The sequence below is a fragment of the Sus scrofa genome, chromosome X (genome assembly GCF_054392235.1).
Source record: "Sus scrofa isolate SSC_HxYL_T2T_F1_AM1 chromosome X, Sscrofa_HxYL_maternal_Yorkshire_Landrace_v2.0, whole genome shotgun sequence".
Taxonomy (NCBI): Eukaryota; Metazoa; Chordata; class Mammalia; order Artiodactyla; family Suidae; genus Sus; species Sus scrofa.
In genome coordinates, this window is record NC_139401.1 from 99,364,897 (window position 1) to 99,383,942 (window position 19,046).

Genomic DNA, 19,046 nt, shown 5'->3' on the forward strand with positions numbered 1-19,046 from the left:
TATAAGACAGTAATGAAAGAAATTGAAGCAAGTACAAGTAAAAGGAAAGATAGTCCATGCTCATTGATTGGAAGAATTAATGTCTTTAAAATATCCCTACTACCAAAGCAATCTGTAGATTCAGTGCATTCTATAAAATTCCAATGTCATTCTTCACAAAATAGAACAAACAATCCTAAAATTTGTGTGGAACCACAAAAGACCCCAAATAGTTATCAAGAGAAAGAATGATAAAGCTGGAGGCATCACATTCCCTGATTTCAAACTATATTATGAAGCTATGGTAATCAAAACAGTATAGTATTCACACAAAAACATAGATCAGTGGAGCAGAATAGAGATCCTAGAAGTAAACCCAAACATGTTTGGTCAATTAAAGTATGATAGAGAAGCCAAGAAAATACAGTGAGGAAGGAACAGTCTCTTCAATACGTGTTAAGAAAATTGGACAGCCACATGCAAAAAAATGAAATTAGACCACTGTCTTTCACCATACACAAAAATCAACTCAAAGTAGGTCAAAGAGTTAAACATAAGACCTGAGACCATAAAATTTCTTGAGGAAAACACAGGTGGTAATCTCTTTGACATTGGTCTTGGCCATGAGTTTTTGAATTGGACAACAAAGCGGAGGCAACAAAAGCAAAAAACAGTGGAACTACATCAAGCTAAAATTCTGCACAGCAAAGGAAAGCAACAAAATGAAAAGGCAGCCTACTGAACAGGACAAAATATTTGCAAATCATACTATCTGATTGGAGTTAATATACAAAATATATAAAGAACTCATATAACTCAATTGCAAAAAAAAATTCTGATTAACAATGAGCAGAGAATCTGAATAAATATTTTTACAAAAAAGATATACAGATGGCCAACAGGTACGTGAAAAGGTTCTCATACCACTTAATCATCAGGAAAATTCAAATCAAAACCCAATGAGATGTCATCTCACACCTGTTTGAATGTCTGTTATCAAAAGTACAAAAAATAACGTGTTGGAGTTCCCGCTCTGGCACAGTGGGTTAAGAATCTGACTGCAGCAGCTCAGGTTGCTGCAGAGGTGAGGGTTGGATCCCTGGCCCAGCACAGTGGCTTAAAGGATCCAGCATTGTGCAGCTGCTGTGTAACTTACAGCTGCATCTTGGATTCAGTTCCTGGCCCAGGAACTTACATAAGCAGCAGGTGTGGCCATAAATTTTTTTAAAAAAATAACAAGCGCTGGCAAAGATGTAGAGAGAAGGAACCCTTGCACACTGTTGGTAGGAATGTTAAATTGGTGCAGCCGCTATGGGAAACAGTGTCCATATTCCTCAAAAAATTAAAAGTAGAACTGCCATATGATCCAGCAATTCCCCTTCTGGGTATTTATCCAAAGAAAATGAAAACACTGACTCAAAAAGATAGTTGCAGCATTATTTACAGTAGCCAAGCTATGGAAGCAACATAAGTGTTCATTGATGGATGGATAAAGAAGTGGTTATAAAAACGAATGAAATCTTGCTATTTGTGCTAATATAGATGGACCTTGAGGGCATTATGCTAAGTGAAATAAGTCAGAGAAAGGCAAATACCATATGATGGTGTCATATGTGGAATCTAAAAATAAATGAACAAGGAGTTCCCATTGTGGCTCAGTGGTTAATGAATCAGGCCAGGAACCATGAGGTTGTGGGTTTGAACCCTGGCCTTGCTCAGTGGGTTAAGGATCCGGCATTGCTGGGAGCTGTGGTGTAGGTCACAGATGCAGCTCAGATCCTGCGTTGCTGTGGCTGTGGCATAGGCTGGAGGCTGCAGCTCGGATTAGACCCCTAGCCTGGGAACCTCCATATGCCGTGGGTGTGACCCTAGAAAAGGCAAAAAGGCAAAAAAAAAATAAAAATAAAAATAAAAATACATAAAATTAAAACACTAAAACAAACAACTGAGCTCATATGAGTACTAGAACATATTGGTGGTTACTAGAGGTGGGGATAGGTTGGGATAGATGAAATGAGTGAAGGGTGTTAAAAAGTACCAACTTTTAGTAATAAAATAATTAAGTCATGGGGATGTAATATACCGCCTGGTGACCATAATTAATAATACTGTATTATATAATAAAAATGCTTAAAATGTTTCATCACTTTTCATCACAAGAGCAAAAGCTTTAAACTGTATTTAGTGATATTAATTAGACTTACTGTGATGATCATTTCATAATACATACCAATGTCGAATCATTATATTGTGCATCTGAAACAAATATATGTCAATTATATCTAAATTTTAAAAAGAATTATATCAAAGCTTGACATTAGAATAAATGTAGATATTTGTGGTTTAAGTGTATTCAAGTCATGTCGAACTTTTGCTGAGAATGTAAATAGAGTAGGATTTTCTCTTCTCAGACTGATTTACAGGATTCCTGGCCAGTTTGTTGATTTTCTGAGTACTATCTTCCTTTTCATATCTCCTTGCTTACATTTTTTGAAGCTCATTATTTTTTTCTTCAAGTGTATGAATAATAAGAGCTTAGATGAAAGCTGAACTAGCAAATCTTAGTCCTTTTCAGAAGTCCTAGTGATATATTTACTTTCTTTTTGCAGGTATTGAGCCTGAAGGAGTAGGGCCATAGGGTAATAAGGAGAACTGTATTAGGGAACAAGTACTGGTTAAAATTACAAGTCGGAGTTATTTGTAGAATTTAGCATACTTTATTATAAATAATCAGAAATTTGTCTCCTGCCTTTCAGGTTTCCATTAGCAGAAGATTGGAATTTTCTTCTTATTTTTTAATACTGAGGTAGAAATGCCATTTATTGGATCATGAATAACAAGAAGAATTGTGATAGTTCATTCAAAGCTCTTCTATATAAATACATAAAATGGAATCGGTTCAATCCAAAATTTAATTGTATACCTATTATGTGTGTCAAAATCTGCTAGGTGTATGGTTTATAAGGGTACAGACAAAAATGCATGTATTTCCAGCCCAAGATTTTTTTTTATTGTTTTTTAAAAATGGGATATAAGGAAAAAAGCTATTAGTTTAGAAAGGTTTTCCCATAATGCAGAGACACTTGAGTCACAAATCACTGATCTCGAGACAAGCATAAGCACTAAATGAAGAAGGAAGTATCCTGTAGGATGTTGAACACTTTGTTGGCGAGGTCACAGTCCTTATAAGCAGAGCAGTGAGCACAGTGGTAGATTTAGTGCCATGGCATATGTTCTCCTTGTTATTGGGGAAAACATTTTAATTGTGAAAATGGGTATGAATTCTTCTAAAGCTTTATTAGAAGAATGCAGTGCAAATGTTCATTGAGCAAAAAGTTTTATATATGAATTGTCCTGACCCCAAAGACGTTTCTTTCTTAGGTAATTGAAGAATCAAGACACACATATGTGAAACTCGGTTTTTTTCTTTTTTGCTTTTTAGGGCCGCACCTGCGGCATATGGAAGTCCCCAGCCTAGGGGTCTAATCGGAGCTGCAGCTGCTGGCCTATGCCACAGTCATGGCAACTCGGGATCCAAGCCACATCTGCGACCTAAACTACAGCTCACACTCATGGCAATGCCAGAGCCTTAACCCATGGAATGTGGCCAGGGATTGAACCCACAGCCTCATGGATGCTAGTCTGGTTCATTACTGCTAAGCCACAACAGGAACTCCAGCATATGTGAAACTCTTATAAACATGATGAAACAAGAACCTACTCTAAATTTTTAGGGTAAGCTCTCTTTGTTCTGGAAGTCCTCATGGAGGAAATGGGATTTGAGATGTCCACTGAAGAATCGATATTCTTCTTCATGTTAAGATGAAATTGACCTTTTGCAATAGAACCTCCTGTAGTTATTGTTTAACATGCTTATTTTAAGCAATGAATTTTATTGTAGCATACTACAGATGACAATAACAGCTTCTGAAATCAAGCTGTCTGGACCCAAGTTCAGATTCCACCACTTAGGAGCTGCATCACTGTAAAATGGCATTAATAATAGTATCTTTCTTATAGAGTTGTTAGGATTAAGGAGAATAATGCATCTATGTATAATGGAACTACGATGCCCTCTGAATTCTAATAGACCTTGGTTCTAATCCCAGTTCTGTTACTTACTAGAGACCTTAGGCAGTTGAGTTCTTCAAGATTCAGTTTTCTCATTTATAAATGGAGATGATGAAGCCTAACTAAAGGGCTGTTGTGATGATTAAATGAAGCAATTTATGTAAAGCACTTAGCAGAGTGCCTGACATACAGTAAAAGCTCTATGAATAGTTTTATGTTGTTATACAATCTGAGTTACGTAGAGACCTCAATTTTATCTTTTTATTCATGCTTTTAGGGTGAACCTGGTCTGCCTGGATACCCGGGGAACCCTGGTATTAAAGGTTCTATAGGAGATACTGGTTTGCCTGGATTACCGGGGGCCCCTGGAGCAAAAGGACAACCAGGCCTTCCTGGATTCCCTGGTAACATTACTTTTCCTAAATGTTTCTTTCTCTCCTTATCAACTCAAACGCATGTCACAGAGCAAATTCTTATTGGACCGTCTTCGGTTCTATTTCTTAATCAGATACTGACCAACAACACAATCTCAAACTAGTATTTTAATGTTTTTTGGCCCAAATGTCCTTCTATATAAAAGGAGACTAGGCATTACCAACTCAACAGGGCAATATCCCGTGGGCAGAGAGACTTTGCTGGAGCATTTTTCAAGCTCTGACGGCTAGCTGCAAGTCAGTTCGGAGGCCTTACTCTTTTGAAGGTGATAATGTACACTGCCAAGCCCTAGCCTGCTGCTACGTCTCTGAGAATGTTGCACTCTGGCACAGAGGTAGCTGTTGGTAGAACAATCATGCAGTTCCCTAAAATGACAAGGACTGAGTCATACAAGCAAAGGGACTTAACACTATAGTCAAGTAGGTAGCCTGAACTCGATTATTATAGTACCTGCTCTGTTTATGCTTGTATTTATTTTGTTTGCTTTTTTGTTTTTTGGTTTTTTTTTTTTTTTTTTTTTTTTTTGGATTGCACAGTGGCATGGATGGAGTGGACCTTTGGTTATCTTTACCTTAACCTTTTTATTGAAGTATACCATAGATACAGTAAAATATACAAGACTATAGATGAGTGTGTGTATATATATATATATCTATATATAGTTATAGTTGTATAGTTATAGGAGTTCCTGTGGTGGCACAGCAGAAATGAACCCGACTAGGAACCATGAGGTTGCAGGTTCGAACCCTGGCCTTGCTCAGAGGGTTAAGGACATGAGCTGTGGTATAGGTCGCAGATGTGGCTCAGATCTGGCGTTGCTGTGGCTGTGGTATAGGCCAGCAGCTACAGCTCCAATTAAACCCCTAGTCTGGGAACCTCCATATTCCCCAAAAAGACAAAAAAATAATAATAAATATATAGTTATAAATTATTATAAAGTATAAATCAGTGTATGTATATATACCCACCATGCATATCAAGATATAAAACAGTTCCTTTACCCCACGAAGTTTACCTATGCCACTTCACAGTGAACCGCCTCCCCCAGGTAACCACTGCTATAACTTCTATCACCATCAATTAATTTTACCTGTTTTTGGAGTTCCCATCGTGGCTCAGTGGTAACAAACCCAACTAGTATCCATGTGGATGCGGCTTCAATCCCTGGCCTCACTCAGTGGGTTAAGGATCTGTTGTTGCCATGAGCTGTGGTGTAGGTTGCAGATGTGGCTTGGATCCTGCATCGCTATGGCTGTGGTGTAGGCCAGCAGCTGTAGCTTGGATTTGACCCCTAGGCTGGGAATTTCCATATCCCTCGGTTAAGCCCTCCAAAAATTTTTTTTTTACCTGTTTTTGAAATTCACATAGATGATATCATACAGTATATATCTTTGTGTCTAGCTTCTTTCACTTATCATGTGTGAAGATTTATTTATCTTGTTTCCTGTCAGGAGTTTTTTTTTTTAATCATTGCCCTCTAATATCCCATTGAAGAAATAAACCATAGTCAATTACCCATTCTCTTCTTGATGGACTTCTGGGTGTTTTCCAGTTTGGGACTATTAAAATAAAGATGCTGTTAACATTCTTTGACTTGTGTTTTGGAGGACGTATGTACTCATTTCTCTTACAAAAAAAATAAAACAGTAGAATTACTGAATCATAGGATAGGTACATTTAACTTTAGTAAATAGTACCAGTTTTCCAAAGGAGTTTTATATATTACATTCCCACCTGCAATGTATGGAATATTCATGGGTAGTTCCTGGTTTATACTTTGTGTTGTGAAATGTCCAGTTGCCCATATTCTCACCTCATTTGGTATTGTTGGTCTAATTTTATTTTATTTTATTATTTTATTTTTTTGTCTTTTTGCCTTTTCTAGGGCCGCACCCATGGCATATGGAGGTTCCCAGGCTAGGGGTCTAATCGGAGCTGTAGCCACCGGCCTACACCATAGCCACAGCAACGCCAGATCTGAGCTGCATCTGCGACCTACACCACAGCTCACAGCAACGCCAGATTCTTAACCCACTGAATGAGGCTAGGGATCAAACCCGCAACCTCATGGTTCCTAGTCAGATTCATTTCTGCTGAACCACAACGGGAACTCCACTTTTTAATTTTAGTAATTCTGGTGGGTATATAGAGGTATCTCAATGAAGTTTTAATTTACATTTTCCTAATAAATGCCAGTATTAATCACTTTTTCATGTACTTATTGGCCATTTGGATAGCATCTTTTTTGAAGTGCCTGTTCTAAGGTTTTTTTTTTTTTTTGTTTTTTTTTTTTTTTTTACTCGATGAGTTGTTTGCTTTTTTTCTTATTACTTTAGAGTAGTTTTTTTATATATTCTGGATATGAGTCCTTTGTCAGATACATGTATTACAAATAGCTTCTAAAATTTCCCTCTCACTCTCCTAAAGCTGTCCTGTGATGAACAAAAGTTGTTAATTTTAATAAAATCCTATTTCTTACCCTTCTTTCTTGGTTAGTGCTTTTTGTGTCCTATTCAAGAATTTTTTTTTAAAGTATAGAGTTCCCTGGTGGCTCAGTGGGTTTAACATCCATTGTTGTCACTGCTATGGTGCAGGTTCAATCCCTAGCCCAGGAGTTTCTGCATGCTGCAGGTGTGGCCAAAACAAAGAAACAAATGAAAGAAATACTTGCATACTCAAGTTTATGGAAATATTCTAATTTTTTTCTATAATTTTTACAGTTTAATCTTTTATGTTTACATTTTGTTCTGTCTCAAATAATAATAGTTTTATGGTGTGATTAGGGGTCAAGGTTAATTTTTTTTTCATACAGATATCAAATTGCTCCACACTATTTTTTTTTATTTTATTTATTTATTTGATGGCCATACCTGTGGCATATGAAAGTTCTTGGGCTAGAGATTGAATTGGAGCTGCAGCTGAGGCCTACACCACAGCCATGGCAACACCAGATCCAAGCCACATCTGGGACCTATGCCACAGCTTGCAGCAACACCAACACCACTTCAATCCTTGCTGAGTGAGGCCAAGGATTGAACCCGCATCCTCACCAATACTGTGTGGGGTTCTTAACCCACAGAGCCACAGCAGGAACTCCATACTACTTTTTTTTTCATTTTAAAGAAACTCAGTTCTTCTCTTCTTCCGCTCATCAAAAACACCATTAAGGAAATGAATAGAGGAGCTGCATACTAGGAGAAAATACTTGCAAAACATATCTGACCAATGACTGATAATCTGGAATATATAAAGAACTTGTACAATTCAAAAATATTAAACCATAGAATCAACTTTTTTAAAGTGGGAAAAATTTAGAACAGAGGTTTCACAGAAGGTACATGGATTCTAATAAGCACATGTAAAAGCCATCAATATCATTAGCCATCAGAGAAACACAAATTAAAACCACAATGAAATAGCACTGCATTTCTACAAGAATGGTCATTATTAAAACAACTGCTATCACTGATGTTGTACAAGGATCTGGAGCAACTGGAATTCCCAAATATTGTTATTTATTTGTTTATAAATCGCCTATACCTGTTCTCTGACTCAGTGGCTCCACTCCTAAATATTTACCCAAAATAAAGTCTTATGTTCACAAAAATACCCCTGCAAAAATATTCATAGCAGCATTACTCATAATAGCTAAGTAGACCAGGTTTCCATAAATAGAACAGATGCTCATAATAGTTGAACCTGACAACAACCCAAATGCCCAACAGTAAATGAAGGGACTTTTGAAAAATTTGGTGTATCCGTACAATGGAATCCTACCAATTAATTCTACCAGTATAGTATGGTGGTATTTTTTATTATGAATATATAATAATACCAGCCTCCAAATAAATCAATATAAAACAAAATTATTTCTTAAAATATCCAGCAAATGGCAGCATCTTGGGGGTTTTCTTTCTGTTTTTTTTCCTGTTTGAATGCTAACACTCTAAATTGTACTTGAATGATAGCTCTCAAAACAACGTAGTTTTTCTTTTATTATTAAATTGAGATTTTTGCTCTAGGAACCCCAGGCCTTCCTGGACCAAAAGGTATTGATGGCCCCCCTGGGAACCCTGGCCTTCCAGGAGAACCTGGTCCTGTAGGTAAGAATGAAAAATAAGGATTTGCTGTTCTGTAAAACTAAGGCCTCATTCAATTGGGGAAAGTCACATCATTTCTAGGAGCTGTGAACACCTTCAGGACAAAGAAATATGGTGATCATTCACTTAGCAATCCTTGTTAGGTACAAAGTGAACAATTCTTAATAAAAGTTACTTAAAGTTGTAATTATGAGACCTTCTTTTGGGGGCTCACTCTTTTCAAGGAGAGTTATTCCAAGTATCCTATAGTAGTAGATAGAAGCTGATTATTTTAGCTTTTTTAAAAAAATAGCCCTTTTGTTTGTTTACTGAATTCTAAAGCAAATCACTTCTTTTGGACCCATCTGAGGCCTATAATGTACCCCACTTCCATCCCCACAGAGACACCTTCCTTGCTTATAAATTCTAAAGGTGGATTAAAATGAGAAAGCGAAAGGTTTTGGTTACTGAGAGAATGATCAAGCAGTTCCTTATGCTCATCATTTGTTGTTTGTTTTCCACAAGATTTCATGATTTAAAGGCATGTTCTAGAGACACTCTGTGTCTTTTAAGTAGAACTGTGTGAAGCTAAAATGGAAAGAATTGCGAATATGGAAGGAAAGGGAAATTGAGAAGATAGGTGTAACCTGCTGGTCTCTGTTCTTTAGGTGGTGGAGGTCTTCCTGGGCTACCAGGTCCTCCAGGAGAAAAAGGCAAACCAGGTCAAGATGGTATTCCTGGACCAGCTGGGCAGAAGGGTGAACCAGGTGCTAAAGTTTTTCTTTGTTCTTAATTTTCTAATTTCCTCCTTCTCTACTTTAACTTTTGTCCCCCACTTTTTTTTTTTTTTTACCTCTAATGACATTTGATCTTTCTTATCCTCTAAGCTGGCACACACTTGTCCCTTCCTAGTGACCTCTTCCATTGTCCTGAGAATATTACCTCATGTTTATCAATCAAATCGCCTCTCTCTTAGGGAAAACGCCATTTTTCTTGCCCAGTTTTTCATGTCAAGAAGTTACGCGGCTTGTTTTCAACTACCCTGGACAACCTCCTTTCACTAGATAATCTATATTCCATTCATATGAGTATATAAAGATATATTTAACAGTCGTCACCAATAGAATACAAGTTTATGTGGTTTTCTCATGTGAGAGTTGTAAGGCTCTGTTGGAAAGAAATCTCCATCTTTCATAAAATATACATTGTAGCATTTACTAGAAACCCAAATGATTCCAAAATAATTAGTCCTTGTTCAGTTATTATTATCTCTTTGAGAGTTTCTCGTTTATCCTGTGACAGGTCAACCAGGCTTTGGACTCCCAGGACCCCCTGGACTCCCAGGACTTTCTGGTAAACTTTAATGAAACATGCCATAAAAAGATACTATTCTCCAGTACACTTATTTTTCCATATCCGCATACAACCCTAGATGTTTTTGTGTTTTACACATGCACACACACACCCACACCCATATACATCTGTGATGAATTAGAAAAAACCCAAACAAAGCTAGAGTTATATCTCGAGGTATTTCTTAATTAGCCTCTTAGTAGGAGTCGTACTATAAAAAATGCATTGTTAAGAAAATTTATACATAGATATCTCTTCATTAACCCCATAAACAAATGTTGAGGAAATAATAAAGCAAAATTATAGAAAGAGGTAGATTTCACTAAGTTTTTAAAAACTCAGCTAGAAAAATACACTTTTTTATCCCCCACACAAACAAAACCAAGGTAATATGTACCAGTGATAAAAATGTCTCTTGAAAACTCCATCTTAATTTATGTCTTGCCTTTTGGATAGGTGTGTGTGCACACACATCTACTTTCCCTTATTTATTCTTACTCTCATTCTAAGCACCAAATAGTTAAATGACTGAATGTGCATACAGATATATATGTTATATTCTGAAATGACCATTGGCTATTCTCTGGAGGCTTTTCTCAAACCACACGGAGATCTCTTAGAAATTCCTGTAGTCTTTTCGTGATCTCAGTGTGAAAATTATTACTTTAATGCGCAAATATTATACAGTTCTCAGGCATGTCTATAGTTTAGAAAAGGGGTTAAGAACAGTTCGTCTTTTATTTTTTCCTTTTTAGGGCCACACTTGTGGCATATGGCATTTCCCAGGATAGGGGTCGAATTGGAGCTTCAGCTGCCAGCCAATACCACAGCCACAGAAACGTGGGATCCAGGCTGCATCTGCGACCTGCATCACAGCCCATGACAATGCCGGATTGTTAACCCACTGAGCAAGGCCAGGGATCGAACCCGTATCCTCAGGGATACTAATTGGGTTCGTTACCACTGAGCCACTATGGGAACTCCAAGAATAGTTTGTCTTGATTGCGATTCTAAATCTTGGACAGAATCGTCTTTGGAGACATACAGCAACCGTTGAATATCCTTATCTTCCATTGTCTCAAAAATTAGTCTCAAAACATTTTTCGTAGGAGTTTCTTCCAGCTATCTCTAGCCTATTCTTGTAGATATTTTATGCTTTTCTGGATTTTTCTCCTTTTTTTCCCCTCATAGCTCTATAGTCATGTGATCACTGTTCTCAGTCCTAATGCAAAAGATATCTTTCAGGATGCAAGTTATCATTGTTTCTGTGTTTCTATACATACTTTAACACTTCTGATCACAGATAAATATATTTCATAGGAAGAATGGGTTTTCTGGATGGATTGGGGATTTGGTAAGAGGTAGAAATAACCTTAGTAAATTCCATTGCTTGTTCTAATAACTGTGAGTAGCTTTAGTTTTACAAGGGAGCCTAATCCTCCGTATCATTTAATGCGTTCTCTAACATGAGTTTGCTTTCATAGGTCAAAAGGGTGATGGAGGATTACCTGGCATTCCAGGAAACCCTGGCCTTCCAGGTCCAAAGGGTGAACCAGGCTTTCATGGTTTCCCTGGTCTGCAGGGTCCCCCAGGCCCTCCTGGTTCTCCAGGTCCAGCTCTGGAAGGCCCTAAAGGCAACCCTGGGCCCCAAGGTCCTCCTGGGAGACCAGGTATGTACATGAGTGGTAGGGGATGATCTATATATTAGTCCATTTATTTCATTTTGCTGGCAGGTAATTCAGTCTTTAGGAGTTTAGAATCTATAATCAAAAGAACTTCTTTAGAATGGCTAAGCAATGAGACCCTACTGTATAGCACAAGGAACTATATTCAATCTCTTGGGATATAAAGATAGTATGAGGAAAAGAATGCATATATAGATATATATAGCATACATATCAATATATGCATATATATATATATGACGTGACCAGATATATATGTCATTTTGCTGTGCAGCAGAAATTGGCACAATATTGTAAATCAACTATACTTTAAAAAAAAGAAAAAATATATATATGTATATGTGTGTATACACACACACACACAAAACCGGGTCACTTTGCTGTACAGCAGAAATTGGCACAACATTGTAAATTAACTATACTTTAATAAAAAAGAAAAAAAAGAACTTCTTAAAAAGAAATAGCTTATTTTTTAGCTCCGTCCATTTCCATGGCATCTAATAATTCGTTTCAGTAATGTGTTACATCATTTACGTAAAGTTGAACTGAAACAAACCAGCTTTGAGGAAAAAAGGAAATAGTGAATTTATTAGTCTTGTTATTAAATATAAAGCAATACTGATAACCTGGCAGCAAAATGCCATCTGCATTTTTAATGTGAGCTTCTCAGCATGTCATCACAGAAATCATTTTAGTGATCACCCAATAGATGCTTGTGGTCCATACCAAAAGTGTTGCTATGGTTCTGTCATATGATCAGCAAATGTCACCAAGCACAGTAAAAAATTTTTTTATCTTCTTTAGGAGCTAGGCAATCAAATTTATCTTCAGCATCACAGCATGATTTAATTGAATAATGATCTCTTCATACCAGCTTCATGTCTGTACCTCATTTGTCTTGTGTTAACTGCTCTTGTAGTCTCAGTTTTGCATCCAATGTTCACTTTTCATTGTGTGTTTGTGCTGTGTCATTTCATTTTACTAAGTTTGGAAATGCTCATTTTCATCTCAGATTAATGTCGCTGAGCCCAGTCACTGGTGATAGATTATTAATAGATTCTTAAGACTTGATATTCAGTTTTTATATTTCTAATTATTGAAAACTTGGCCTTCATTGATTTTTTTAAAAATAAGATAAATATGAGATTAAAGAACCAAAACAGTTGCCTTTTTATCCTTTGAAAATCTCTGACTCATTTTTAAGTGTATTTATAAGTGAAAATTTCCATAAACTCTGAAGTGATTGCAGTTAACATTGATAAGATATGCTCTAAAACATGAATTAAATGGGATTACTTACTTTGTTCAGATCATTTTCAAAACCAGATTTTATCTGATCTGACTTGACTGTTTATAGAGAGTATTAAAGTTTTGCTTTGCTTACTATTGAAGAAAACCAGTGAAAGTCTCCTCAGCCATGTTAACTCTCTTGCATGTAATGTAGAGAATTGACACAAATACCTTGCTTATGCATGCAGTAATTCAAGTAAACCAAACTATTATCCTCTTTTTGCATTTTAATCAGCACTGTGGCTATTTATTCTTACCAGTAATGGAGCTCATTGTTGAACATTACTTTGAAATATGTCAACATAAAGACATTAGTCACAAAGGTGCTTTAAAAATCACTGTGTCTAAAAGAAATAATGACAAAAGCAGTCAGGAGAAGAAGACACATCTGATGAGTGTTTGTGACTTATCAGTTTGATCATAAACTACAAATTAATTTGGAATTTTAAACCTAGTTGCTCTTAGAATTGATTGTTGTTGTCAGCATTCATAGTAATGATTATTATAAAAATGATTTTTAGCCTTTCAAAATATGTCGCATGTGCTGTTTTTATTTTAGTGTTGATGCTAAGTGGTGATAATTTGGTTTATGTACACATGCATGAATATGAACTTGCAAAGTATTATTTTATTGAATTAAAGTTTAACTTGAAAGAAATTAGTGTAATGCTTTAGTTTCTTGACATTTCTAACAATTTTGATATTTTTCCTTTTTGTTAATGATGACATTGGGCCTTGGTGAACTTTGATCCCTATCCAGGTCCTCCAGGTTAGCTCCTTAACTCCAAAGTAGTATCTGCATGAAGTATGGAACTTTTCTTATATTTTATATAAATAGATTTATATGTATGTGTATATTATTTATATACACATATAGTGTATGTATATGTGTGTATATAGGTGTGTATACACCTGTACCTAATGTTTTCAAGTGTTTGAATATATTTTAAGAGTGTGTATGCCAATTCAGTTCTTACATGTTGGACTACCTCTGAAAGTTGTCATAAACTTGGAGAATCCAGTGTTTCTGTCTATTGGAATAACTTAAAATTACTTAATTAGGAAAACTGACATTTTAAAATTCACATATTAATTTCTAGTTGAAAAGTTATAGTACTCAAAAGTGTATTGTGCAGTTGTGGCTCAGATTCAGTCCTTGGCCTGGAAACTTCCATATGCCATGGATGTGGCCATAACAAAGTGTATTGTATAATATTTTACATTTATCTTTAGAGTGTATTTCTTATTTTTAACCTTACATCTGTTAATATAAATGAAATTTAACTATTTTTCAAAAAGATTATTTTTTAAACAATAATATGTATGTCAGATCCAGCAAATATGCAATTCTTGACTTGCCATACCCCTTATGATTTTTCAAACCTTCCAATCTTCACATTTTGGGTTGGCACAAAGTTCTAAATTCTACTGCCATGAAAATAGACTAATAAGCACAGAGTAAAAAAGAATTCAGTGCCACTAGAACAGATTAGAAGCCTCTTAATTTTCATCCTATACATATAAATAGTACACATCCAAAACAGGTACCAAGAGCTGCCCAATAGAAAATTGCTGATTCATATTAAATGATGTTTACCTAATTAGGCGTAAAGAACCACAAATATCTAAATGTGTTTATTATTAGTCAAGATCAAGAGCCCTTTGGCGGAACTAAAAGAGGAGAAAGTATAATCCTGAGTTCTGGTTATTGGGAATGGCAGGAAATTTTCTCTTCTTTTGATTTTAAAATTCATAATTTTTCAAAATTCTTTTAGGAACCCATCTGTATCTTTCTGAATTGAGTCCTGGTTTGTTATTCCCCCACAAATCTATTATTTCATATAACCATAGAGTATAGATCTAGAAGGGACTTAAGTTTTACATTTATCAAAGAGATATTATTCACTAACACTTATTAATGATAGCAAGACAGATTTTATTTAAGACTATTGCATTGGGGGAGGGACTATTGCAATAGGAGAGAAAGACTGAGCTCAACTCTGAGTACAAGGACAAATGTGGATTTATAGTCAACTAGCAGAGTGAAGGAGATGGCTGATGAAACATTCCTAAAAGGAAACATCAAAGGTAAGTAGATTCTTGCTAAACTGGCCTACTGGAGTTCTTGCTAAAGGCAAGCCAGAGACTTGGACATCATGGATGAGGAATGAGGAACTTGATCAGATATTCAAGGTGGGAGGACTCACCCTAAACTGAATTGGTAGAATTCTTGCTAAAACTGGACTCAGCAGACCAAGCACAGGACCCTAGGGTGAGGCCTAGTTGAGAAGAGGGCTCAGAGGAACCTGTCTAAAGTTCAGTCACATATGAAAAAAATGAGGCCCAAAGAGGTTCATTAGCTTGCTCAAGATCGCACTATTAGTTACTGACTTAGGGCTACCCAGTGTTCAGTTAAGTGTCTCTTCTGCTGGTAACACGGTATCATCCTTCCACAAAGGCAGTTGTATGGCTTGATGCTTATGATCTAGCCTTTTATTCTCATTATAAACATGATAAGTGATGGAAAAAAAGCTGCTTCTGCCATTTAAGGAGACTCTTATCCATAAGCAGACTAGGCCTTGCCTTTGCTTTCCTGTTTTTTGTTACCTCAAAAGCTTCATCAACCTCTACTAACTGCTTCTTGTGTTTTTCCTAAATGGATGTCATCAAAAAGATTAAGACAAATGCCTGCTATTTATCTGTTGCCAAGATAAAGAGAAGACTAGGGCATTTTTGAAGTAATGTTGAGTCCTCCCCCGTCTGACTTATATAGAAGTCTGCTGCCTTGATCACTTCCAGACTTTACTATCAGCTAGAAGATTGCTTTCTTCTGAGGCACTAGAATATATTCAGAGAAAAAGGAAAGTAACCACATTACTTATTTACAGATGTACTCTAAATTATATAGTTATTGGAAACTGGAATCTCTGCTATTCACTTCGTTGTGGCAGTTAAAAACCACAACCTTAAATGGATTTAAAATTTACTAATCAGTCCATCAGCTTATCTTTATTGTCATTTACATACAAGGCTTTAGGTTTTTTGTTTCATTTTGTTTTTCAGTTAAACTTTGTTAGGTAATTTGAGAAATAATGGATTAAGATCCTCATGTACAAAATTGACTTGGCATATAACTCATTAAAATGTTACCTTTTGAAATTGAAGTCTTAGAAGTTTTGCTATGATGGGAGCTGAAATTTTCCTTATACCTTACTCGAACTGAAATAAATATTTCAATGACATATTTTTCTAAGCATTCTTGTTTTGGTCCTTCTGTGTCAAACACGTATATAAAATGCCTTTACTCCAACCCTGAATTATCTTAGGTAGGAGTTCTAATTTATTTAGTTAATTGTGTTGCCGGACTGCTCAGAGTGTTGTCTTGAGTCAGTTTGCTGTATGTGATGTAGAAACCAACAGAAACTGATTTTTGGCCTCCTGAATTTCAAATTATCAAATGCTTTAAAAACTTTGTTATTAGGTGGTCATAGTAATGTTTTATATTTATGTGACATGCCACCATTTATATCATATAATATACTTTCATTGTAAGCTCCTTGAGGGCAGACTTTGTGAGTCTAATTAATCTTGTGTTCCCTGTAGCATTTTGCACATGGCAGATATCAGATCAACATTTTAAAAGAATGAGTTGGATCTTTAAAACAACTCTGAGGGAGGTTAGGGCAGACAACACTATTCCCATTATGTGGGCGAGAAAAGAAGCTCAGAGAGATTGAATTGCCCAGAATCCCATGGATGTAAATAGTAGAGCCAAGAATAGATCCTTCGTCCTCTAATACGATGCAGTGCTTAGCAGAGTGTATTCTCTCTGCTAACCTCGGTGCTTATAAATCATAGCAAGACTTGTAAGAAAAGGAAATTGTATTTATAGTCAATTAACATTAACCAAGAGTTGTCCTATTTGTAGGCTTTTTAATCTTTTTATTTAATGATCCTTCTTTAAATAGTTAATGGCCTGATTTAATATGTGCCCCGAGTAATATAAAGTAAATGTGATATCATCTGTGGTTTGGGGTGGGATTTTGCATGCCAAAATGTTGTGAAGCACCCTTCACTGATAGTCTTCACATCCTTGGGAAATTCGACTCTTAGTTTTCAAGTGCAATGGTAAACAAATACCTATTGACTTTTTCTCATTATATAACTTATTACAAGTAATAATACATAGCAGAAAGCCTCTTGATGGATGATTTTAAAAAATCACAGTGTGGCTTCATTAAATGATTTTCAAAGAAGTCAAACAGAATTTCGGTTGCTAATGGTCAGTGTATACATGTGTTTTAATTTCTCTATTTGATCACCTGTGATCTTTATATTTGTCTAATGAGGCCTTTAAAGGTAGCTGTAGCTCCTTGGATCAGTCTGCACATATCCAGAAATTTGCATCTTGTGTTTTTACTAAAGAACAGCAGAGGCCAAGATAAGCCTTTACTCAAAATTATCCTTTTGTGAAAGGAATGGAAGGCTCTCAGTGAAATGGTGCTACCTTGCCAGCTTTAATGTTTTGAGGTGCTAACTTTTGGAAAGCCACAGTAGCAGTGTTAACATGATGTCTTCAGTAGAGTTTTACATTTTTCGGATTAGTGAAACCTAGCTGCTGATATCCTAGATTAAGCTCTCCTTAAAAATATTTGGCTCTCTATACTTCTTTATGGTTCTGTTTGCATACTGATTATGCTGTAGGTATAAGAAATGCTGGCAAAGAGAGTTATTGTTTAACTTATGCTATAATGTGAACCACTTCTAACTCATAATCTTATTTTGTACTGTGTGATGTCTGATACTGCTAACATCGATCTTTGGGCTTTGGTGAACTCTGATCTTCCCAGGTTTTCAAGGTTAGACTCTTCACTGGTCAGTTCTTTTTTTTTTTTTTTTAATGCTTTGTATATGTGACAAGAGAAATGCACTTTTTTGCTATAATTCAGAAGTCATTGAAGAGTGCTGTTATCCTCAAATACAACCTGCTCTGGTATTTAACATTTTGGTGAAGGTAATGTGACTTGTTTTAAATCAAGTATGAAATGACATTAGGTCTTTGTGGTTTCAATTACTTATAACAGATGATCCATATATGGAGACATGTTGAATTTTAAGTGGAAATACACTTATTTTTATCTTTAAGAGTACAAGATGTTTAGGCAGGCATCTGGCCTGTTCATAACTTCTGTATATTCATTTTCTTTTCTTGAATTTTTGTTGGCTGAGATTGATCAGATCTGTGTTTTCATGGCTATTTTCAGTAGTGAAAGAGGGTAACTATTGAGTATTGTTAGAAATAAAACTTAAATGTCCCTTATGTCATTAGCAAATCAGTAATTAAATTTGAAAGACTCTAGAACAACAGGTCTGAATTAATAACATGTAAATTTCCCAATTTTTTTTAATTGCAAAAAAGAGCAATGCCTAAAACCATGCATTGGAAAACCTTTTTTTTCCAAATGATAACAATATTTTACTTTTCAGACTAGGGAAGAGGGATATAAAATATTCCTTTTTTTTTCTCATCTTAATCTTACCCTAGTAATTGTTAGGCTGATTTACAGATAGTTTTACTTTTCTCTTAATAATCTGATTTTGCTACCTGATTTAGTCCAAATTATACATGATGGACGAGACTAACAGTTTTTCTTAGAAAACTCTATCAAGGAATTTGAACTCAGCAGTTGTTTTTATTTGTTTAAGTGCAAAGTGCCCCAACCCTTTCTTTATGATTAGAGAGGGAATTTCTGAGTGTGTCCATCTGGTTGATGGGCTAGGGTAACTGCATGATCTAAACAGTTTAAAGCTATTTAAAGATAAAATGATGGTTGCACAGTTGTGAACTGAACTTCCTCTTTCTCATCCGACAGTTAGAATAGTGTTATAATATGAAATCACATAGAAATAGCTGAAAGATTAAAAACAGGCTCATATTTTAAAGATAGGTTCTTTCAGTTTTGCTAGTAATGAAGATAATAATAGAAGGAATAATAATTGTTTAAAATTACTTACATAATTCTTACTATGTGCCAGTCACTGTATTTATACATAATTATCTAATTCTTGGAACACCCTGATGCAATAGGCACTATTCCTATTTCCATTTTAAAGAAGAAGAAACTGAGGCCAAGGAGATGAATAAACTTACTGA

General features: G+C 35.7%; 1 protein-coding gene across 2 annotated transcripts in view; it reads left to right on the top strand.

The window, feature by feature from the left end:
• COL4A5 (collagen type IV alpha 5 chain) overlaps positions 1-19,046 on the top strand; it is a 224,922-nt gene that overhangs the window by 184,797 nt on the left and 21,079 nt on the right. Inside the window, exons 37-42 of one of the 2 annotated variants that reach the window (XR_014835517.1) lie at positions 4,328-4,454; positions 8,508-8,588; positions 9,233-9,331; positions 9,867-9,917; positions 11,402-11,587; positions 13,653-17,751. Coding sequence is in view for 1 of the 2 variants with exons in the window: in XM_021080780.2 (XP_020936439.1) it covers positions 4,328-4,454; positions 8,508-8,588; positions 9,233-9,331; positions 9,867-9,917; positions 11,402-11,587 (544 nt within the window). In the remaining variant the exon portion in view is untranslated. The remainder of the gene's footprint in view (positions 1-4,327; positions 4,455-8,507; positions 8,589-9,232; positions 9,332-9,866; positions 9,918-11,401; positions 11,588-13,652; positions 17,752-19,046) is intronic. The other variant, XM_021080780.2, reaches the window with a different exon arrangement.